Source organism: Cotesia glomerata, linkage group LG6, assembly GCF_020080835.1.
Source record: "Cotesia glomerata isolate CgM1 linkage group LG6, MPM_Cglom_v2.3, whole genome shotgun sequence".
Lineage (NCBI taxonomy): Eukaryota > Metazoa > Arthropoda > Insecta > Hymenoptera > Braconidae > Cotesia > Cotesia glomerata.
The window spans coordinates 1,249,796-1,275,346 of record NC_058163.1 but is presented as its reverse complement, the minus strand read 5'-3'; the positions used below and the strand labels follow the sequence as shown (position 1 = coordinate 1,275,346).

At 34.5% G+C, this 25,551-nt stretch overlaps 2 protein-coding genes across 2 annotated transcripts; one reads left to right on the top strand and one right to left on the bottom strand.

Moving 5' to 3' along the window:
- Positions 1-1,858: 1,858 nt before the first annotated feature.
- Positions 1,859-7,835, top strand: LOC123267107 (transforming growth factor beta regulator 1). The gene is made up of 4 exons (XM_044731615.1): positions 1,859-1,998; positions 2,423-2,642; positions 5,067-5,340; positions 7,400-7,835. The coding sequence occupies exons 1-4, from the start codon at positions 1,894-1,896 to the stop codon at positions 7,776-7,778; spliced, it is 978 nt and encodes a 325-aa protein (XP_044587550.1). The 5' UTR covers positions 1,859-1,893; the 3' UTR covers positions 7,779-7,835.
- A 2-nt stretch (positions 7,836-7,837) lies between these two features.
- On the bottom strand, positions 7,838-24,369 carry LOC123267115 (protein unc-79 homolog). The gene is given in 26 exon segments (XM_044731632.1): positions 7,838-8,403; positions 10,010-10,271; positions 10,330-10,505; positions 10,561-11,297; positions 12,279-12,433; positions 12,493-13,644; positions 13,702-13,886; positions 13,946-14,225; positions 14,314-14,642; positions 17,151-17,653; positions 17,875-17,988; positions 18,051-18,447; positions 18,502-18,841; positions 18,898-19,219; positions 19,285-19,414; positions 19,659-20,027; positions 20,087-20,681; positions 20,741-20,882; positions 21,184-21,533; positions 22,066-22,280; positions 22,341-22,573; positions 22,643-22,918; positions 23,065-23,235; positions 23,449-23,610; positions 23,802-23,921; positions 24,255-24,369. Coding segments are annotated over 26 exon segments (8,253 nt in total). The 5' UTR covers positions 24,277-24,369; the 3' UTR covers positions 7,838-7,887.
- Positions 24,370-25,551: the final 1,182 nt, after the last annotated feature.

The following is a 25,551-nucleotide window of genomic DNA, read 5'->3' as shown; positions in this document are numbered from 1 at the left end:
AATTAAATTTAAGAAAAAAATGTTAAGTTTAATTATAATTATAAAATTGTTTAAATTAAAATTATTAATTATTATAAATTAATTTTTTTTTTATTAAAGATCCAGAAGCGTAAAAAAAAATTTAATATTTTCTTATAAAAATTTTTTTGTTTAAAAAAAAATACTGAATCTCTAAAGTATCTTAAACAATAATTAATAATTAAAAATTGTACAGACTGATATGCAATAATGAAAGAATTTACGTTAAAAAAAAAAAATATTACACTTGCACAATTTTAATTCTAATAAAAATAATCGTGTCTTAATTACTTTAATTATTCATATTATAAATAGTTTTAATGATATATTATTAATAATAATAATAGATATTTAAAAATAAAATTTGTTAGATTCCAATTGATTTATTTTTGTTAGAAATGTTCAAGGAATTTATTGTAGAAAAAAATTGTTAAGAAAAATATCGAGAATTGAAATTTGATATTTTTTTTTCACATGCATGGTAAATATTTTTCTGCTGTTACAAGCTTTCGCTTATATTATTATTATAATTATAATTATTATAAACTGAGAATTCGGTTAGATTAGATTTAGTATTTAGTTATAATTATAAATATATATATATATATTGTATATTATATATTATAAAAATGAAAAATATTTATTTTTGGTTAAATATTTAACGAATTTATGGAATTTGAAATTTATTGATAGAAAATTGTGATGAAATTAGTGTGTTGACCAAATGAAGTAGAATTTTTTCGTAGTTAGACAACGAACGTTTATGATAATTGATTAATAATTCAATATTTTACAATAAAAAATTATTAATTACACTTTTAGGTTTTATTGTAATTTTAAAAACAAATTAATATTTCTATTTATCAACTAAGTAAATTTATTTCTGTATTTCTAGTCACATAATCATCTAAATAAATAAATTGTTAATTATAAAAAAATTTATTATCATGATTATTATTTTTTCTAAAGAATGGTTTATTATTATTATTTAATATGTTAAATTAATTATATATATATTAATTAATTAATTAATTAATTAATTACAATTAAAATTATTTAAATAAATATTTTTAAATTTGAATTTTCGCGCTAAAATATTTTTGAATTTTGCGCATGCTCATCTCAATTTTTGCGCATGCGCATGCGCAAAAGTCAAAATTTAAAAACGGTTTCTCCTAGAACGTCAGTTGGACAAAAGCCGAGCTACAATCAACATCTAAAAAGTAAAAAAAAGTGATAATCATTGTTATAATTACTAATTACACTATAAATGTTTCATTTTATTTATTTTAATCAATAAAATTAATTAAATTATGTTTTTTTTAGTAAAAGTTATTAATTTTAAGAGTTTTAGTGAATTTAATGAGAGAATTAAAAAGAAAATGAGACTACGGACGAGTTTAAGTTGGTAAATTACCAAGTAAGTGAACTAATTATTTATAAAATATGTATTTATACATTAATTATTTATTTTAAATAATGAAAATTAATTTAGCAGACATTTAATAATTTAAAAAATTGTTTTAATAAATAAATTACTGGAAAAAAAATTGAGAAAAAAAAAATTGACATTTTTATCAGTAGAAATTAAAAAAAATTAAAAATTTGTCAAGTGACAGCTAACTGTAATATTATTTTTAAAAGTCAAAATGGAAAGTTATTTTTTTTTTTTTTTTATAAAATATACTGAGCGATAAATTATTTTGGCGCTTTAATGGCAGCCATTTTAAAAACTTTCATGCCCCGCCATCTTGTGATAAAAAATGATAATTCTATATAAGTGAGATTAGTGTTCTTAAATCAAAAGTAATTTGTTTATAACCTCCAAAAGAATAAAATATGACAGTACGTAATTAAAAATAAATAAACATTAAGATGGATTATAAAAATTTTAATAAAATAGACAGTGAAAGTGAAGATAATATTATTTATAAGAAGAAATATAAAAAATTAAAACGACTTATCAAAGATCTTGTTTTTGTAAGTATGTTTTTTAATTATAATGATGAATATTTAAATTTTATTAATAAATTGATAGGTTATAAAAAATTACTTTATAATTATTATAATTAATTATTTATTTTAAGTGATTTATTCAAAAATTTATTTTAATCGTTGAATTATTTTTATTTATTAATTCATTTTAGTAATTAAATTTATTCATTTATGACACTGAAGTTGACAGGCATTAAAAATTTTTTTAGAATTTTATAACAATTAAATTATTAAAAATAACAATTCAATTAAAAAATTCCACATGTGAAAATTAATAAAAATAATAAGTGCACTTTACATGCAAATTTTTAGAAGCATTTTTTATTGTAATTGATTTGTTATTAAAATTTTAAACTTCAGTATCATTTTTATTTATTAATTTATTTTAATAATTAATTTTTTTATTAAGGAAAATGCAGCTTTATGTGACCAAGTAGCTCAAACCCAAGAAAATTTAGTGATAGTAAAAGAAGAGCGGTTGTATTTATTAAAAAAATTAACGCAATTCCAAGGTGAGTCTTCTGACGGACCACTTCCAGGTAAGATGAACAATTTAAACGCTTCGATGTCCTGCGAAGGTGTGACTAAGAAAAGTAAGAAGCGGAATTCGATAGACGCTGGAGAGACAAGTAAGTTTTTTTTATAATTTTTAATTATTGAATCAGCTGATTGTAGATTTATGAAAATGAAGTTAGCCGACATTTCAAAATTTTTATAAATTTTTTATCGAAAAAATTTCAATCGGACAATCCATTCTTATAATTTAGCTGAAAAATATGAAAATATACACAATAAGACAAACTATTCGTAACGTGATTGGTCAAATATATCGCGTGCTTAAAGGTAAAAGGACTTATAGCTAAGGATTAATAGGGATTTGTGCTGAAAGGACGTATAAAAAAATTTTTTTTCGCCATTCGGTTTGAAATTGTCTGAAACGTAAAAATCTGTGAAAAAAAAAAAGTTGGTATCCTAAAGCTGAAAGGACGTATCTCAAGACATACGCCCTTTCACCTTTAATAAAAGTACTTCTTAAAGGTAAAAGGGCGTATTAAAAAAATAGTATATTACACACCTAGGGAAGTAAAGTAAGAAATGTCTCAGATCACATGTAATTGTCGGCCGAGGTGAAGCCGAGGTTGACAAACATGTGATCTGAGGCTTTCTTATTTACTTCCCGTGGAGTGTATACTATTTTTTTGCTCAATGAAGGCGGAAAGCGGCACTTTCGTTTAGCGCAGAGGGCCGAAAGTTGACGCTTTCTGCCCGTTGAGCAAAAAATTGTATTTTTTATACCAAATGGTCAATAATAGTTTCACTAGACAAGTTATACTCAAATAACAACCTCATATACAAAGTTTGATATAAACAAATAGAAAATAAATTAATCAAAAACAAATTACGTAAAAATTAAGTAATAAAAAAAAATCACAATGACAGAGAACATTCAAATTTTTTGAAATTTCCCGCTTTAATCGCCCTATTGAATATACCCAAGCAGCACAAATTTTTTTCTCCCCTCCAGGCGGAAAGCGTCAATTTTCCTCCCGCTGTGCTCAATGAAAATGCCGCTTTCCGCCACCGTCGAGGAGAAATAGTATAATAAAAATGTTCCACATTTTTACAAATATAAATAATGCTGTGAAGCGGGAAAGAATAGGAGTTACGGTAATTATTACGTGAAGCGTTCCACATTCACTTAACAGGATATTGGTAGGAAAGGATTGAGAAAGGAATGTGGAGAGGATCATCTTAATGTGAGTTTATAGAATATGCGAGAAAAAATTATTAGATAGCTCGGACTGGGATTCGAACCCAGAACCTTCCGAAGACATGTCGGCTACTCTACCATTTGAGCTATCCGGTCTATACTAAATTTCTTTTCGCTTATTCTATATACATTAAGCCACACCGTCCATCTTACGGTAAGCATTTTTACATATATAAATAATGCGGTGAAGCGGGAAAATAGTTTTTGTTAATGTTTTGTTGAATTTAAGTTGACGATTATTAATTTTTCAACTTCTGGTTGAGTGATATCTATGAAAAAGTCAACATTTTTTTTTGTGACGATTGGGTAACTACTGGTGCCGTTCACACAACAGTTGTTTCATCATGATCAATAATCCAGGATCCAAATTTTATAATAACTATTTCTTAAAAAAAAAAAGCGAGAAAATAATCACGCGTAATTTATTGTTTTTTTTTTGATATATTTTCTTTTTTAACTTAAAAAAAATGTATAGTTGAGGTTTTACGCCGCTGTTACCACAGAAAGTTTTTTTTTCACATTTTTAAACTACGAATATGTTATTTTGTAAACTGGCCGAAAAAAAAATTACACACCCTTTCACCTTTAGGTCACCAAAATTTCAAATTCTTAAAAGTAAAAGGGCGTATAATTAAAGACATACGCCCTTTTACCTTTGTAATTTTTTTTTTCAATTTTAAGCGCAGAATGTGTCTACTACTCGATTGGCAATAAAAAAAAAAAATATGCGCCCTTTTACCTTTGCGAAGGTAAAAGGGCGCATAAATTGTCATAAGTCCTTTTACCTTTAGGCACGCGATATCATAAGTATGAAAATATAGATAATTCCATACTAAATTCACACGCGCGCAACGTATACTAGTCCCATAATAAAATTGAGATGAAATGTATGAAACCAATCTATTCGTGATGTGATTGGTCGAATATATCATATGCATGAAAATATATGCAAACTCTATAGTCAAGGCGCAAATTTGAATTCTAGTCCACTCTTATAATTTAGATGAAAAATATGAAAATATACACAATAAGACAAACTATTCGTAACGTGATTGGTCAAATATATCATAAGTATGAAAATATAGATAATTCCATACTAAATTCACACGCGCGCTTGCGCGCGCAACGTATACTAGTTGAGAAAAAAAATTTCACATGTAAAAAACTTGAAAAACAATAAGTGCAATTTTCTATAAATATCTTTTTAGTTGTAATTTAATTAATAAAAAAAATAAAAAATTTTTAGACGTCTGCTAACTTTAGTGTCATGTTGATTTTTTAGGTGCGAAGAAAGCGAAGAGATGCAAGCCAGGAAGCAGAAGAGTTGTCCAGCTGATTCCTCTAGACATCAACGGCCGTCCGTTGTTTCCCATCTCGCTCGGAGACTTGACGGTGTATTCTTTGGGAGAAGTCGTCACTGACCGGTTAGGTTATCATACGGATGAGTTTATTTATCCAGTCGGATTCTGCAGCACTCGTTTGTATGCCAGCTTGAAGAATATTCAGAGTCCGAGTCTTTATACTTGTAAAATAGTCGACGGAGGGGCCAAGCCAAGGTTTTTATTTTTTTTTTATATATTTAATAATTAAGAGAATAAGAAAAATTTTGACTTTAAAATGGGTTTTTTTTAATTAAATTTGGTGTCATTGGAAAGGTCGAGATCTGAATTAGTGCATTTTTAATGTTTTATAAGCTTTTCTAAAATAATTTATGATAAGTAGGCCTAAAATTTTTGCAATTTTAAAATAAATAAATTTTTAATATTGCGGCAAAAATATTGATCCTAAAAATTCATTGAATAATAGTTGGTAAAATTTAATTAAAAAAAATGTTTCTTGATTTTTTTAAAAAATCCAATATTTTTGCTGTAATTCCAAAATTAACATTTGTAATCAAAGGTTCAATTTTTTTGAAATTATGTATCTTACTTTTGAAATTACGGGGAAATTATTAATCCCAAGGAAAGAACATAAGAGACATTTTTTTTATAAAATTTAATTTTTAACAACTTTTGTTTGAAAAAATTTTTTATACGACCAATACTTTTGCCAAATTATCAAAAATTATAACCATTTATTATGAACAGTTATTTTGAATTTGCGGCAAAAATCTTGGCGCTAATTAGAAATTTTCCAAGTAGTTATAAATAGATTAGAATTTCTTCATAAACAAAATTTGTTTATTTATTTATTTTGTTTTGTAAATATCAACGTGGTTAAATGTCAAAAATTAATTAATATAATTAAGAGACTAAGAAAATTTTTTGAACGGGTATATCTTTATCGTAAATTCGGTTTGATATTTTTTCAGCGGTAGTCATTTATCATTTAAATAATTTTATGAGTAAGGAAAATTTTGTCACGAGCATATTATTATTTTAAGGAATTTTTTTAGTTTAATTTGGTATCATCAGAAAAGTCTTTATAAGAATTAGTGCCTTTTGGTTTTATATATTTTTGTCAATTTTTTATGTAAAGGCAGAGTTTTTAATAGTTCGTTCTATGAATTTGTTCCGTCACATTTGTCCATTAAATTATTGTTAATTGATTCAATAGCCCTAAGGGAAAAGCCCCAATTATTGACAGGGGTCTAAATATTGATACCCTAAATTATTTTTAAATATATTTAATTATCTGTAATAAGAATAACTATCATATAAATTTTTATAAAATTCTAATTAATTAAAAAATTGAAAAAAATTACTGTCAGTTAATATTAAATATTAATTATTAAAAAATAAAGTTAGCACCAGTTAAAACCAGCTTACGAGCGTCTATTTTCTCAACAACTTTGGTTGAAAAAGCAATTTTTTTAAATGCCGAGTTTAAATTAATTTCTTCATCTAATAATATCATCTTTTTTTTTTTTAATTAACAATATATGAAAAATTTATAAAATTGAATAATCGAAATTAATTGTTTCCTTTATAATATTTAAATAATGGGTGTCAATAACTAGTTGATAATTTTTAAGTTGAATCTCATATTGACAGCCAGTCGACAGCGCTAAGACGCCTTTTTTTACTTTATCCTAAAAAATTAACTGTAAGAGTTTGAACTCTTCTGATTAAATAAATTATTTTTAAATTAATTTTTATATATTTAATAGTAATTAATCATTTATGGAAATTATTATTAATAAACTTTAATAATATTGATTACTTAATAATGTTTCGATGAATAAGAATAAGCAGATGATTCTAGGCATGCTTAGTATAGGTGTCAATAATTGGGGCTAAGGTATGTCAATAATTAGATCAATCAGTTTTTTAACCTGTCAATAAATGGTGTCTCCGGATAATCTATTTAATTATTTAAAATTAATTAGTAAATATCAGTGATTATGATTTTAAAAAAAGAAATTGATTAGTAAAAACATTACTTGAGACATTACCACAAACAAAATTCAACGATATTGATAATTGATTGGTTAAAAAAAATCAAATCATAACTTTGTCTCTAATAGTGTCGATAATTGGGGCTTTTATCTTATTATTTTCATAATTTTTTTAAAAAGTCTCTCGTCAAAAAATCAAGCCAAAATTTTCTTATTCACAATACGTCAATCTCAAAAGTCACATAGTGACTTTAAACATAATAATTACAATTTTTTAGGTTTGAAATAGTATCAGATACAGACTTAGACCAACCGCTAGTTGGTTCAACCCCCGACGAATGTCACAGCCGGTTACTCCAAGCCCTCTCGCCCTTATTAATGAACATAACACCAAAAGGCGCAAGCTTTTTTGGAATTTCCCACCCTACTATACAAAATTTAATCCAAAGTTCTCCTGGTACCCGAAAATTACCGCTTTACAAGCCCCAGAAATTTGAGGTGAGTAAAAATTCAATCGAGAATGGATCAAGTCCGATTCCAGAAGAAGAACTGGACCCTAGTGTAAATTTCTCGTCACTCCACCGGAGCTTCAAGTTGAATTACTCTATAAAGGAAGAACCCAGTGATCATGACCTGCGTGCTTTAAAAGATTTGTAATTATAATTACTAGTGAATTGTTATTTATTAATAAATAATTATTTTTTAAAAGAGAAATCGATATTTTTCAAATTTTTTATTCACCAAATCTTATTAACCTATCAACAAATTATATAGAATAAAACTGGGTCGTAACTGTAGACGACTGGACCTCTATCTGTCCCATCCTGAACTGCAGGCGGCGCAACCATCGCAGCAACATGGCGTTAGACTCGCGCCTGTTTGAGATGTAGTTGTCCGCCATGCGGGTCGGTGGAAAGTTCCTGCAGTTTTGTAACCGCATTTGCAAGTGTCCGGGCAGCTGGACGTGCTGAGAAAACAAAATCTGACTCCAAAGGGGGAACAGTTTGCTCAGTAGAACCGATTGACACTCCAAAAGTGCCTCCAGTAGGCTTAGGAAGTGCAAATTGACCATTTCTGCCAACTAAGATTAACATTGTGAATCATGATTATGTTTACCAATTTATAATTGACAAGTACTTACGACTTTTGATGTTGATACCAATTGAAGAATATTCGGGGTAACCTTACCCCAGAATTCTAGTAAAATATTCATAGTTACGTTGTAACTTTCACTGTTGGCAGCATTGGACCTTGATATTTCTTCCAAGTAAATTGTCCATAACTAAAATTGAGGTTAAGTTACATCTTAATATTGAAATAGAGATGAAATGTATGTGAAACCAATTTATTCGTAGTGTGATTGGTCGAATATATCATAAGCATGAAAATATATGCAAACTCTACAGTTAAGGCGCGCGTTTGCGCGCGCAAATTTGGATTTTAGTCACACAAACAAATACGAAGATGTGGATGCAATATTTATAAGAATCACATCATCTGGTAAACCTTCAATTATATTGGTTATCTACTTGATCAATTCTTCGATGCATTTAATAAACTATACAGTCGACTTTGTCTAAAGGTTCTCTGTCTAAAGGTTCCGTGGATACGCTCGCTAAAGGTTCCAGAATATTCCCCTACTTTTGAGTACTATAACTAATCAGAGTTAATAATTTAAGCGAGCATTTTGAATGCCCATAACGACTAATGTTTTCTATTGCGTACCTATTACGCGCAATATTCAGAGAAGGGAGAGAACCTTTAGACAGAGTCGACAGTATAACTTCGATAATAACCTGGTTATCTGGCTGATTCATGATATAAGCATATTTCGTACTATTCTTTCTGCGACTTATATGTAATACTGTTTAAGATAAGCTCAACGATGTGTCCTTAATTATTGTATTTTGTATTAAACTCTACTATGTTAATAATTATAATTATAATTTAAGGAACCCTGTTAATGGCTCTGCTGTTGGGTTTAGTGTCTGTTATAAAATAAATAAATTAGTAATGTTGTCACCGAAAATCGTGACTGGGCTGTCTGAATTATTTTTCGGTTACCGAAAAATTCCTACTGAGTAAGGTCCCTCCTCCCCCCTTTATCCTTTATTTCCCCAGTTCCCAAATTTGTCTTTAATGACAAATTTAGCTATAAATTATGGCTCTTTACCGTAAGATGGACGGTGGTGTTTATTACTCGGTAGGTCTTATTAGGTGACGGAATGGTAGTTACGGACAATGTCTCGGATAGCTTAACTGGTAGAGCCTTTGGCGCGTAACCAAATGATCCGGGTTCGAGTCCCGGTCTGGGCTGTCTGAATTATTTTTTCGGTTACCGAAAAATTCCTACTGAGTAAGGTCCCTCCCCCCCCTTTATCCTTTATCTCCCCTGTTCCAAAATTTGTCTTAAATGAAAAATTTAGCTATAAATTATGGCCTTGATTTTCGCAGTTGTTTAAATGAGCATTCATATGTTTAACCTCAAATTTGAATAAAGAAAAAACGCAAACTTGATGGCTTTTATGAAATAATGCTGTGAAGCGAGAAATAATGGGAGTTACGGATTAATTTTTACGTGAAGCGTTCCATATTTACGCACCAGGATATAGTTGTGTTGGTTAAGAGCTTATTTTAAACCTAGGTGGCGCTGAAGCGAACCTCAGAGAACCGAAAGATATCAGCATGTAAAAATGTGAAAAATCTTTTGACTAGTTTATAAAATATGTGAGAAAAAATTTGTATAACTTCGACTGAGATTCGAACCCAAAACCTTCCGAAGGCTATGACTAAGGTTTTGACTTTCGCAATTGTTTAAATGAGCATTCATATGTTTAACCTCAAATTTGAATAAAGAAAAAACGCAAACTTTCTGGCTTATGGCATACCTGACACAAAATGAAAGCATGGAACAAAGAAGACATATGAAGAACCGAAGCCTTAGATTGTTCCGGGAACCCTGAAAAGATAACCTGTACATGATCTGCCACGTGACATGACACTTCTTGAGGAATAGGTTGTGCGACAGGAATCGGCGGTCCGTGAGTGTGCGTATGATTCCCGGCATTCATCGCCGTGTGTGTCAAGGAACCAAGAAGGATCCAGGACAGCAATCTGATGTGGCCTATGCACTCCACGTACTCACGCGCTCTAAAATTGGCAAATTTATACCAATTTAATGAAAAGATTTGATAACCTGAGTACTTACCCCTGAGGAACCATAGAGGGCGTGCTGTACAGCCACGGGAGGTAGCGACCAACAGCTTTGTTCTCCCTGTTGTTCCCTCTGGTGATTTCTAGAGCGAGATACTGGGCGAATCCACACTTCAACGTTCCGCCTAGAGTATCTTCATTCAACCCGGCTTGCAAGCCTTTGTTATAACTCTGAAAGAGGAAAAAACAATTAGAAGTAATTCTTAAGAGGTTAATGGGTACTTACTTTGATTTTGCTCAGTGAATGGACATCAGCAAGGAAGTCAATGATGTCTGTCAATTGGTTCCTCAAAGTTTCAGTGGAATTAGTGTTGTAAATCTGGGAAGACACTTCACCGTTGATGCTCTTCTCAATATTAACCGTTGACGGAAGAGTACCACCGACATCCTGAAGCACGAATTGCAACAACAGCAAGAAATTATTGTCCGGGATGTTAGTCTTGAACTTCATCGCTTGGACAAGCTCGAATACAATTGTCCGGCCTAGGAAATGTTTGTCGCGTTCCCTGAGGTACCCTCTGTTGCAGAGGTGACACAGGTCTGTCAAGTACGAGTACTTGAGGTGACAGTGCTGGATGGAGTAGCTCAAGACCTTGGAAAACGGGTCCAGGATGCTCTTTGTCTGCTGGATTCCCGGAACTTTGAGGATTGATATCATTATTCGCAAAAGTGAAGTTGTGTCTTCTATAGAAGGAAGCAGGAGAATCAACCGACGGAAGAATGATTCGAACTGGGCTAACAGGCCACCCCAGGTCGTAGCTCCGGGTCCTAAGCCTGCTTCCAGAGGAAGACAGTCTAGATAACAGGCGATATTGTGGAGAATTGTAGGCAAGTTTTCTACTGGCAGCGATTTCTTGTTGTTTAAAGTTTCTAACAACAGTTGGATTGGTGCAATTGGGTTTAGTTCGTTGAAGTCTACCAGTGCTTGAGTTACGCTCTTGAAGAACTGCTTTCGGGTGTTTTCTGGCGGAAAAGGCAATTCAAATTGTTATATGGGTGATTCTCTGTAAGGACGTCTTAATTCTGTACAAAATTGTCCGACCAAATTATTTTTGATTTTACTAGAAAAAAAATTAACAAGGGCTACAAAACTATCAGCTTACTCATAATGAATAAACAGCCGATTTAATTTTTGCTTTTTCGATATTTGTGTATCTTTTGCCATATAACATGACAGGGGACTGTTTTTTTTTTATCAAATTGAGAAAAATCAAGCAAACTATTTCAATGCACTCAACTTTTAAAGTTCTTAATGAATGTTTACATTAATTAGAATAATATTAAGACTTATGGATCCAATTTTATAAATAAATTATAAATAAAAATAGTTGCCAGGGGGCTGAGTTTTGAAGTGGCCCAGATACATATTTCCAGCACAGACGGTGATTTGACACTAATTCAAGTGGCGGTAAAGCGCTAACAGACCTATGTTTATTAACTCAAGGCTAGTTAGATACTTATAAACCTTACAAAAGGTAAAATAACACGCTGGATTTTTTTTTTGGCTTTGAACTTCTGGCAGGGGAATGTTCTTAAAATGCCTGGGACAAACTTTGGTTTAATGAATTTAATGAAACAAATTAATTTTCGGTACTTTTTATTGAAGAAGATTATCAGTTAACTAATTGAGTTTATAAAAATTATGGACCAAATTATATATTGTGGACGAATAACTTAAAATTTAATCTTAAAGTTTCAATTTTGGGAATGGGACAGCCCAGGGGACTGTTATTTCGGTGGTTTACGAATTTATAGCAAAAAAACCAAAATTTATGTCATTTTAGTTATCAATGCTCTAAATAGAAATGTTTTTTTACATTCGTAATAAATTTTTTTTAGTAACAAAATAACAATTTTTCTAATAAAAACATGCCCGGGGCAGCAAAAAACATCCTTACCGAGAATCACCCATATAAGAAGAGAGATTTGTAGAAGATTGCTTACCATTGATATGCGTCTGGAACATTTGGACGAAGATCCCGTTGGGCGCTAATTGGTGCAAGACACAACGAAGGAACTGGTGAGCTACGCTGATAGCTCCACCTGGTAGGTGCATGTTTGTCTCGTTCTGCCACGAGTACATCGCATTTAATGCAACTCTAAAAGCAAATATGATAAAGCTACAAATCTTCCATAATTTGATCATTAAATTACTTACTTGGTAACGATCGTCAGGATTTCCGGAAGCATTGGAGCAGCTAGAGCCGGTTCGCGGTGGATAAACGTCCCCAGAGTGATAATACAGAGCCCTAGTTCCTCATCAGAGTACTCTTCTTTGATAGTCCCGCATTCCGAGCAGCGATCATAAATGCACTCGTCTCCAATTCTAAACGAACTTTGTCTAAGATTGAAGTCAGCGTGGCAAGCTTGAAGAGCTGCAGGATCCATACTGGAGCTCTGGTTTGGAGTCCAGGAGTCCATGCGTCTCTGTCCCAGAGCGTGGTGATGATTGGATCCGATATAAGCCCGGCGATTTCGATCGCGAGTTCGAGTGTAGTCTTTAAACTTGTGACGTCGCTCGTGCTCGAAGGTATGGAAGCTGAAGTCGTCAGTTTCAACGGGAGGAGGTGACTCCAGAGCGACTTGCTTGATGAGTCGTCGAGGGCTAGCACACCGGCTTGGCGGGTCATTGATCGGGATCAAAGCTGCGCTGGAGAGACACTCTGACGTTGTGCTGTCTTGCTTCTGCGGCGAGCGGTCTGGATCAGTAGCGAGACTCAGCGGAAGCTGGTCGTCCTCCGGAACACCTAGAGCCTGACGGACTCGTTCAACTAGACCGGAAATGCACTGGCCTTGAATCCCGCCAATTGGCAAAAGCCGCTCTGGCATAGGAAACTCCAGCTGAGATATACTTCTAGGGCTGGTGACGTCGCTCGAAGCTCCCGTCTCGCTGTCTTGTTCGAATGAAGAGCTGACGGTTAGGACGTCCATTTTGGACAAAGGAGACTCGGGAGAGCCGAAGGTGTCGTCGCGGATCAACCTGTGGGCTGATCTTGCGATTGCTGAACGCATTCCGGGGTTTCCTATTGGAAGGAGTCGTTCTACTGTTGGAGTTACCAACGCAGGACCTGTCCATAGTTGATGACCGTTGTCTGTACTAGTGACTTGGGAAGATGATATTGAACTGACTGCGGGTGAACTTGAGTCGTCGCTGGGCGCCAGTTGGTTCGGAGACAGTGGCGACGCTAAAGAAAGCGGTGGTGTGTAATCGACGTTCTTTTGGCGGCCCAAGTGCTTTGGAACTGGAGATTCTAGAGGATCTGTGCGAATACTCAGGATCGGGCTTTTTTCTTTTGGAGACTGCTCAATTCTGGAACAAGTTTTTTGTTAGAATATTTTTAATTTCAAGTTAAATACTTATTTTTACCGAGGAAAGTTAGAGGTCGTGATAGGCAAAGCTGTTGAAGCTTTGTTCTTATCAAAATCATGGCTCTTTTCCGTCAAGCTAGCAGCTTTGGTCACTGGAACCCTGTGGGATTCATGCCTGGACAACATACTGCTGGCCACCATCATTTTGACGCCCTCCTGAATCCCCCACTTCTTGCCACTAGCCTAAACATAAAAAATCAACACCAACGTCCAAGAAATCTGCTAAAAGTGTCCAAACTTACCTGGGAATCTTCTTCATTACCAAGGAACCAAGTGGGCCGACTGGTTTCGGCCTTTGGATGCTCCGGAATGTCATGCGGAATCACGGACCTTGATAGGAACCCTCCGGGAATGGAAGTCCTGGTCATCATCATCATCATCGAGGCGCTGCGGCTCGCCAGAGCTGAGCTGTCCTCTAATTCTCCGAGGGATCCAGCACTGCTGTCGTGCAAAGTCGTATCGGAATTGGGGCTTTCAGGAATTGCTGCTAATTCGGACTCCAGATCGTCCGCGAATGAATGGCTATGGTAGCGTAGCGAATGTTACAAAGCAAAAGCAAAATAATAAAAACAAAACAAATATAAAGCCAGGAGAATGAGTTTAAAGTAACCTTGGGTGTTTAATGTAATAATCCGGAGCCTGTTCTTCCCAGTGAGTTTCCATGGCTTGGGAAGAAACTCCCGGGCTACGGGAGTGGATTGAGACCATCTGCGTGCGCATTGGCGGGCTATCTGCGTCCATTTCTCCCACTACGCCGATTAGTTCGTGGTCCGCGCCGAGAGATGGCTGGGATACGTCTCTTGATCGAAATGGCGGGCCGGGCATTACTACTGTAGCGGGTATTCGCTTGCATTGGTGGTGTTGGGAGTCCAGGGTGTTCAGGATTATCTTTATTAGTGACTGCAATTGGGTACACCATGGCTGCTGGCCGTATTCATACTGTAAGTATTAACTTTTTTATTATTATATTATTTGTGCTGTTGTAAAAAAATTGTGTGTTAAATTTATAATTTCAATCTTGTTTGTAAGGAAACAAAGGAGTTTTCTGTTTTATAGCAACAATTCATTGTTAAGAATTTTTAGAAGTATTAGGTAGTGAAGTAAGAAAGAATTGAACTAAGCTTGATAACAAAATGAGGTTAAGCATTGGCTCAAAATGAAATTCACGGAAGCAATTGGTCTTTTATTAGTAATTGTTGTAATTGCGGCAGGAGCTTATTTTGCTTTTGATAAGTTGAGTAAAGGTAATATTCTTGATGATAATCAGAATGAAGATCAAGTAAATGTGAATAATCTAAAAGAAGCGAGTGGTAATTTTGACACAAGTAATTCTGGTGGTCATGATCTTAACATTAGTGGAAGTAATCCCGAAAAGAAAAGCGATAATCCTGTTGGAAATGTTAAAGATCCTGAAGAGGATAAGAAAAAAGTAATTAGTGAGGTTAGAAATGTAATGTCGAAATTCGATTCTGATGGAACATGGAAATCGAATTCTGCAGTTTTTGATGCGAAAGATGCCAAAGATTGGATACAATTATTTGTACAATGTATCATCGTTGTAGTTCACCGAATAATATTTCGCAAATCACAGACTTGTGTGAGATTGGCTGTCATTACCTGAAAGAATATTTGAACAAATCTGATGAAAAAAAATATCTGAAATGGGGGAACGGCATAGTTAAATTAATTTTAGATGAAAAATTGAAAAACTTCAATCGAAAAACTTATTCAGATATTTACCTCTAATAAAAAAATGATTTTAATGAGATTCGATTTGAAGAAAACATTAATTTTTTCACTTGTTACTTCATAAGACAATAGAAAAAATTATCAGTGACTCAATAAGTGTAATCAATCATTCAAATGTTAACTTATCGATAAATTTACTTTGTTCAAAGTGTTGATAGCGACAAATACAATTATTCTACATGACAGCAATAATTTATCAAAACTGATGAATCGTCTTGAATAGTAAGACAATTATTAGAAGTAAATTTACAATTTGAAATACCTTTAAAGATTCTTAATGAATATTAAACGTATCACTTGTATAACTGCAGTAACTGTTGTTGTAGCAGTAGGCATGTATTTCACTTTTCGTGGATCCCTTGGTAAAACTAGTGAATTTCTAGACGATGATGTTCCCCAAGTAAGTTCTTCTCTAATTCAAACTGAGACTAGCTCAAAAAAAAGTTTAAAAAAAAAAAAGCTGATGGCAATTAAAGCAGTAATAAAAGAGTTTGCTAGATGGAAAATTACCACTTTCGATATTAATACCTATTCTTCCACAGTCTCTCTAGCAACTGATCCTAAAACAACTGACGATCAAGTGATTCAAAGAGTTTGTACCAAAGGTAACCGGTGTAATCTAGAAGCTGATTTAATCTCCAATTTAAATAAAGCAGCAGTTGATCTCTTAGCGTATTATGTCCTTCATAATGAAAAGAAGCATTTGGATACCGTTGAAAGACTAATCAAGATAATTTTCGAAAATAAGTTAAAGGACTATGATCCGACGAAAACAAAACCTATTAGTCTCCCCTCATTGATGTCTAATATTGGAAATCTACCAATTTTGTTTGAATACATCGCTGATGATAGTGCTTACGAAGATACACGGAACATGTGTCATAAATTTATATCTAAAGTAATCCCAAATTTCCAAGCCTTTGATACAGATACATTTACTGTAGAGATTGGGATGTTTAATTCAATACTTATGTTATCAAATTACTTATTTAATACCTGGAATTTCAATAAAGATTCAGCTGATAAAAACATAAAAACTTTGATTGCCTACGCTGTACAATCGAAGTTAAAGTCATACGATATGAATGACTATAATTCTACGTTACGGAATAGACTTTATCAAACTTTGATGACAGATAACCATTGATTCAAATTGAAAGAACTATTATTTTTTCTCCTACCCAAGGAACACGTGTTGGAGCAAGATTCTGTTGCAGATAATTAAAATCTGTTGCAAGGCAGTGTGCTGACTTAATCCACTTTTACAAAATAATTAATGGATATATCAATTCCCCTGAAAATTTGTTCTTGAAACTATAATAATAAATATGTTAGTTAATAACAAACATTAAATGAATTTGTTGTTAAAACTATTAAAACAACATTTGAGCTGGATGCAATTTAGTACGGCTGAAAAGTTACTAGGAGGGAAAAATCCATTTTTTTCATTAAAAAAAATTTTCTTTACTAATTAGTTAAATATAGACTTTTAATAATAAATTCGTACTATATAAGAATGAATTAGAGAAATTTAAAAATTTTAGTCATTTTCCCATATGGAATGCCCCATATGCATAAAAATGATGCTATTTAATCATTTATTTCTGTAGCGAGAGGTAGAATTTTGCGCTAGCAACTATCGTACTTTAGAGCAGTCTTGCTTAAGGCTTGTAAAAGATTGTTATATGGGTAGCTTACCTTGTAAAGAATGACAAGAACAGACATGAGCCAAGAGCGTCTGATATTAGGTTCCAGGAACCAGAGACTGTAAGTAGGCGGCTGATGGTCCGTAAGCGGAAGCCTTTGGGGCGGACATGGGCAGTACAAAAGAATGGCCAGTACCGGTGGGATCATCACCCAGCCCATCACATGGTTCTGATCCAGAAGTTGGGACAAGTTAGATATGAAGACGTTGAACACCGAAGATATCCTTTGCCGCTGAGGCTGGAGATGGAAGGTCCTCTCGGTCTGGTTGTAGCCCAGCAGAAGGTACAAATGCCTCAGGACTATCCCCTGAGTTTTCGAAAGTGTCTTCTCGTCGGTAGGATAAGCCTGATCCTGTCTGGACAGAAACTGCATGAAAAGGAAGACCAGCAAGTGCATGGTCTCCTTGTCAGCTTCCTCCAGCTCGACGATCTTGCAGGTCAATCCTGGCAAGTTGCTGGTGTCTTCTATCATATTCAGCGAATGAACGTGGCCATCTGTGAGTGATTAATTGAATTGATAATGAATCAGTTGATTTGCAGCAGCTAGACTCTACAGAACATCATTCGCTGGGAAGCATGCGATGAAAACAAATTCAAAGAGATTAGTGGAACTGTTAAGATGCCTACTTACCCCGTCTGTTGTGTTAATGAATATGTAACGACAAAGGCACACTGATTATTGGGAACTACACAAGCAATAACATTCACTACACTACCTGGTAAACTGTTATTAGTTTGAGATGATCCTAACAACTGACCCAGTCCAAATCTCGAGCTTTTCCGTTTTAAAATTGGCGCTGAGTATTGTCGGCTGTAAACTTTTTCTTTTTCTGGAAAACCAACCAGTCACTCACAAAAAATCATCTACTTATCCTATTCCTTTGGAAAATACCTTGCTTGGTGTCCTGTCGAGGGATCATCGAAGCCGGAGCAGACATTGTGCGTTTATAAGGCCACTTGGTTCCAAAACTAGCACTCAGTGTCTTCACAGAAGAAGTTCCGCTTCCATCTGACTGCGAAAGAGCTTCCTGAGCGCGGTTAAGCTTCTTCATAAACGCCTCGCTGGTCATGTCTGTGTTTCTTAAGTCTCTTAGACAAGTTATGTCTCCGACTTTCTCAAGACTAATCTGCGCTTCCAGGAACAATGCGTCGAATCTGTTCAAGAAGAACTCCCAGGTAAGAATCCTGCGATCGCTAAGGCTGTTGTGGACCTGGTACAGCGATTGGAGCACCATTGGCCGATCGACGATCACCGAATCAAACTGAGTCTCCAAACACATGATCAGCGACTGAAATCAGACTGTTTTAGTCGAGGTTTAAATAGATTTTAGTGAAGAACTCACCCGAACTGCAGCGTCGTGGACAGTTCCTAGATTGAGTGTAGCTCTTTGTGCGACGTAGACATTTCCGTCGTCCATACTGCTGATCAAGTAGCAGAATGCATTCGCCAACGCGGCTTGCAGTGACAATACGTTCTTTAGTGGCGTAGAATCCATGAATCTCGCAATTAATGTTACTCGTTCAACGGCGACGAATCTAACCCGCCAATCCGAATTGTGGAACTCTTCCTGAACAAGCCGCCAGAAGGTGTCAGTTCCGCAGGGTAAGGTTATGCAATGCAGCAAAAGAGGGACTGTTACTTGGGCGATGTGTGAGTGCTCTGCGTTCAGCAATTCCCAGAGACTGCAAAATTTTTATTAATAATTGCCTGAAGTTAGGGAAAAGTAAAAGTTAAGTACTTTTTGATCAGCAAGTTCTCTTGGGACCAGATGAAGAAACCTTGATGGTCTTTTACTGCTGAAGTAAGAGCGTCGCCGTGAAGGCATAGAATATTCAGACATTGTAACATGTAATACAAGATGTCCGGCTTGTCGACAGTCATTATTTCTTTTAGTAATTTGTGGATGTACTGCAGCGGCTCGGGAAGATCTTCTAAGTTAAAACGGAACTTTCCGACGGTAGTGTGCCAGAAGTCGTCAGCGTCATTTTCAGGACTCTGAGTCAACGGTTCGTCGTTTTCGCCGATTATATTCGGCTTGTCGATATTTACCGTCGCTGTTGCTGATAAGGGAGGTTTCTATTAGCTCCTATAAGTTATATAAAGACGGTGAGGGTATCTTACTTACCGACGTCGCTTTCAGATAAAGTAACAGCTCGCGCTACAGCGGACATAACCTTCTCCGCGGGCAAGATGGCCGCTAAATCCAGTTGCTCCGAAACAGTCTCTACAGTCGCAGTCATAATCTGTTCGAAGAACTATATTAAAACATCCAAAATAAAGCGACAGTAAGGCAACACGTAGAGAAATACATACATGATGGACACCCTACCGTACCCTGGTACGTTCTTGGTAAAGGATTATATAAAAGATAAGAAAATACAAGGAAACAACACGGATTCAACACACTGACACAGTAAGCCTTCTCATATTTTAGATACATAGAAAACATTGTTTAGTAGAATCAAAATTATTAGTACTAAAGATCAGAAGACTACTTACGTGAGGCATGTGAACTAGAACACCGCCTACAGAGTGCGACTCTGGCATTGGCATGTTTATAACGACATCTGGCTTAGAGTCGGACTTTTTAGAAGATTCCGGAGGGCTTTTCCTTCCATGATCATCAGCAGATTCGTCGACGTAAACATCAGGAGGATTTGCTGGATTTTCGGGACACAAATAGATGATTAATTTGAAGCACAGCTGGTGCCAGATTATCCTAGACTCGCAGTAAGTGCATTCTTGGTCTGTTTTACAGACATGGCAGTCATTCCAATTAGCTGCGACGATGCATTTCATCAGCTGACACGCGTCTCTGCAGACCCAGGTATTCAAACCTGTGTGCTTGTCGATGTCCTGTAGCTCCATCTGGAAAGAAACTCAAGTAGTAACAAAACTAAAGCAAATGGCGCCCAAAAGACGAGTACTTGTTTCAAAATGATGTCTAGCATAAGAATGCAGCAAGAAAGGTTCAATTCGGCGTTGGTCGTGAACTCCATGTGTCTTGGAGTCGGTATCATGTCATCTGACAGCGGAGATGACTGCCCTGAGTCATTTTCCACTACAGGACAGATGTCGCTCTCGGTTTCTTCTGTGTTCTTGGCTTTATACGCTTTTTCGTCAAACTCAGCGCTGTTGGTCTTGCCCATAACCGCTACTCCGTCGCTAAACATCGCAAAGAGCTGCGGCAGCGGGATTGTGATCTCCAACATGGTTAAAGTTTGAAGCCAATTAAGAGCTTGCTCTTGCACTTTAGCGGTAGTGTTGCAAAATCTTTTAGCGACAAAATTGTACATCTTTTTCGCGTTGAAACCCAAGGGACTCATTTCGGGATCTAGGATTTTGCAGAGGATTATCTTAAGCTCGTGTAATTCGTTCTCCGGAACGTCATTTACCATCGCTTCCATCCAATGGGGCATCACGTAGTCCCAAACTTCGGGATTTATTACCTCATAAGGAACCAAACAAAACAGCCTATTAAGGCCATCTTTTAAATGAGATGTTCTTGATGCCAAAGTTTCCCTAGATAATAATTTTAAAGTTAGTAATTTGATTTAAAGTTGTTGGAACTAATTGCATACCAATGGCCGCCAACGCGAACGTAATCAGCTGGATGGGGCAGCAAACACGAAATAAAGACAGTGTAATGAGTCTTCATGATGTCCGAAAGCCAACCACACACGTACTCTGTCTTAAGTTTCTCCAGAGTACTTTCAGCTTGGCCTAAAGAAGAACATACTTGTTACTTACAATTCAGAGAAGAATATCAAGGAAGGGTCATGCTTCGGAACTATGCCAACTCGCAGACGCACTCCGTTGTTGCAAATTAAACATACAACAAACATATAGACAAACATAGAAGACACAGAACACGGAAAACTGATAATGATAGACCGAAGTGTGCCTACGATCGACGCTACCACTACAAATGTTAATTATAAGTAACTTTTGTTATTAGTTATAATTAAGTATATCTGTTCTAAGTTTCTACGTCATAGTAGTGTATGCAAAGTTTGTAAATTACCAACAGAAAAGATAAGGTGCATAAGACTTTTTTTAGTACCATCGAATGAGTACGCAGTGACATGAAACCAATGAAATAGCATTGACAATAAACGCCCGAGAATTTCGACGGGGGTGTCTTCTTTTGGGGTGCAAAGCCCAACCATGAGCCAGACGCCGTACCGACCTAGAAGCTGACGTTCTTCAAGAGTTGACGGGTCAAACAAACCAGGTCTTCCGGATCCGTAACCCCCGGCACCGCTTCCACCCATTGAAACTCCGCCTGAGAAGCCTATTCCTCCTTTATTAGTATTTATTTCCGTGTTGTCACGATTACTATCCATACTTAGCGGTTCTGCCTCCTTGAGCAAGCTATAAACCATTTTTAGGGTTATTTTTAAATTTTTAGGTAGATAACGTCTACTTTTGCGTAAAAATAGGCGTTATCGGATAAAAAACTAGAGATTTATAGGCTAGACAGATAGTTTTTGGTATAATCACCCTAAAAAGTAGTAGAGTCGACAAAATGGCTGCCTTAACGCCATTTGGCACAGGTCGGCCATTTTGTCGGAAATTTGAATCTTGAAATGGCGATACCATGCAACTATCTAGCGAATCTAGTGAATTTAGATAGTAGATCGATACTTAGAAGATAGATTAAGTGTCTAATAGTGTACCTAAGTGCGTTATCTTAGATCATGCATTAGATTTAAATAGTTGGTAAGAAATAGGTTAAGTTAGTGATTTAAGAGCTTTCTTCAGATAATTTTGTCTTACCAATTGTAAATTAGCTGCTTAAGAAACTTGTAAACCTGCATTAGGCCTTAGAAGCCATTTTGTTATAAATCTAAGTGTGTTAATTGTATGTGTTTTATTGCAAGAAGTATAAAAAAAAGAAGACTACCTGACAATTGATTGAACCAAGTATGTCTGAGTTTGCGGGTCCATTTGCGACACATGAGGCAGAGCCATGTGGTAAATATGGTCGCCACCACGACGGTTGTTGTGCCTAATATTGTGACACTGTTGGCAGTACCGGATTGGATGGTTACCGTTGTAACTAGCGCACTCTATTGAGAAGCAGACGCTAATGGCGGACTTGTCCGTCGCTCGACAGTTCTAGAGTTATTAATTGTTTTTAGAGAGAGTTTGAGGTTGAAATTATGATTTAATGCTCACTTTGTTCTCGCAAACCATCGAAACTTGTTGCATAGGATGCAAGATGTCGTAAAACATCTGATCGGGATGTTCGCGGTGGATCTCATTCGCGCATTCAATGCATAAATAAAGCGGCGCCGGTAATTCAGCTGCGAATTTTATTGAGATTCTGTGATCATAGCACACTTTTCCCGCCTCTGCATTACCGGCGTTTGGGCAAGAGTCTCTTTTGCAAACAAATGGCGCCAGGTCGTCTGTAATTTTTATTTAGTTTATTAATTTTAGCTTTTGAGTTTATTTTGAAGAAAAATCAAGAAACTTACTGGCGAATTTCATTAATACCGCCCGTCGGTCAAACAGATTTTGATTAAAAGTGGGCCAATAATAAAACAGAAGTTTAGCAGCTGAAGCTCTTGCGGGAGCGGTTCCGTAGGCAACTACGCACAAAAGATCCTTGACTACTCCCGATTTTAACGACATTAAACATTCTAGAAGCTGACAATGGTGCGCTGGATTACTTGAGTATTGGAATATCATCATTATTACCGCAGATATGGATTGGCTTGCGTAGTTTTCTGTTTCGTCAAGTGTCTTCCTTGCTAATTGATCGATCAATTCAATGTAATGATTATTAATATTTTTTAACAAATTGTAGCAAGAAAAATTTGATCTTTAGAAGCTTTTAAAGATTATTTAATACTAAAAATAAAATAAAGGTAAGTAATTTTTAATTATTTTAACTTACTAATTGTAAAGGGAAGGATGTAAAAGCACAAATGGTTAACAATTTCCTGGTGAAGCTCGACCGGTAAAACAGAAATTGAAGAAGCCGTTAGGTAAGGAAGATTATCCAGCAAATCATGCTCGAGAAAAGGCATCAAACAGGCTAGACATTGAAGTAAAGCTTGTCCGAATGCTGGAATTAAATATTTTAATCAATAGTTTATTAAAAATTAGACAAGGATGTTAACTATAAAAGTAACTATTGCAATTTTTGTTTCATACGTTGCAAATTTTATAATATATCTTCACTTATTGTCCAAATCCCCAATATTAATTTTAATTAGAATTTAATTTTTTACTAACTAGACAATTTTTTTCCGGTTTTTTTCGGAAGAAAAAAACTAACCTGCTAATCCAATATGTACGTAAGAAACAACGTCCAAAATCTGGGTCAGCGCGTTGTAAAGCTGCTTATAATCCAGACTTGGATAAAGAATCATTCTTTCAGGATCCAGTTCTTGGGACTTGATCATCTCCAGCGGCATCTCGCGGACTTCTTTCAGCAAAGCTGAAAACACGGTTAAGTACCGCTAAATTTCTAACTAACCTTAAAACTTTTTCAATTTTAAGTTAATTGGCTATCCAGTCTAACACAACAATTTTTATTTATTCGTAATATTTTAATATTAAAAACAACCAGTCTTTAGAAATAAATGTTAACAATCCTTAAAAAATTTAGAATAAAATTATTTTAGTTACATAGCAAAGCCTGGGAGAAATACTTTAGGGTATTAGCCATGTCGAGTCCGGACGGAATCGGCTGAGTTCCATGAAGTAGTCGCTGGTAGTAATCATGCAAGCTCGTTAGCTTCAGCGTATCTGTAAATAAAAATTATTTATTTGAATAAACAAACCTAAAAGCTCAAGCCAATAACAGGGTTAATAATTACAATGGTTATAGTATACAAAAATTTTATAATGTATAACAAGATGACTTAGTAATTTAATAGTTAAATTGCTAAATGAAAAGACTATTGATTAGGAATTGCAATCCAAGAAAATAATAGTAATTAATAAAAAAAAAATAATAATAATTGCACAAACTTAACACCATTTAGTTACTAATTTGCCAAGTCATGCTGTTACATAGCCATTAGGGCAGTTTAAATATTGATTCAATTATTAATTATTAATTTTTTTAAATATACTTACAAGCAGCTGATCTAGTCCCCATGGTTTGTAACTGAGGAATAAATTTCCAGAGGCTGGATTTGGTCCAGCACGAGGTTCACTCTCAATCACGCGCAAGCGTTTTGATATTTGTAGTATCGATCTTTTGGAACGATATCGCAGAACACGTGGAAAATTTTTTATTTAAATTTTATTTACTTTTTTACAAATATTAATTTTTTGTAAGGGAAAAATTATTTTTTTTTTCTAAAAATATAAGGTAAAGACCTTATAGTGGCACTATTAACAACAAAGTTATGATTTGATTTTTTTTAACCAATCAAATATCACCCTAGCGGTTTTGTAAATGCCGAAAAAATGTCGCAGTTATACAGTATTAATGTGGTATTTTTTCAGCATTTTTTCGGTTGTTTTGGTCAGTTTTTTTATCAAAAAATTACGGAACATTTACCGTAAAAATGCGATACATTTACGCTGAAAATGCGGCATATTTACGGTAATAAGGCGGTAAAATGATTGTATTAAAACCATATTTAAAAAATGGTGTCAAATTAAATAACGCTCGGACTGGGATTCGAACCCAGAACCTCCCGGGGACATGTCGGCTACTCTACCATTTGAGTTACCCGGTCCATACAATATCATTTTTTTGCTTATTCTATATACATTAAGCCACACCGTTCATCTTACGATAAGCATATTTAAAATTAAATAATATAATTATATATGTGAAACAATATAACTTTTCGATTTTAGAAAATTTGCAACTTTCCAAGTGAGAAATTAAAAATTGAAATTAAAATTAGAATATATTTACTTAACATATGTATTATTTTATATTAATTATCGCTAAATACCTAATTAAAAAATAATATTCCACATATTTTTTATTCAAAAACAGTATTTGTTTTTGCAAAGTAGCGATGGAGAATAAAAAGCAAAATTTGAAATTTTTCATTTTATTCATTTCTAACATAGAAGTGAACTAAAAATAAAACTAAATCTTTAATAATTGTCTATTATGTCAGAAAATATTATTTGGAATTTTTTGGGTAAAATTTGGGCATTAATGCGGTAATTGTATAGTATATTTTTGGTAACTGTACAGCATAAGTGCAGTATATATACTGTATAACTACAGTATAAAAACTGGCCAAAACAACTATAGTTTAACCGCATTATTACCGAATTATAACGGTAAATATACGGCATGAGCATAAATGCCGAAAAATTACGGTATTTTTACGGCATTATCAAAACCGCGAGGGCAATATCGTTGAACTTTGTTTGTGGTAATGTCTCAAGTAATGTTTTTACT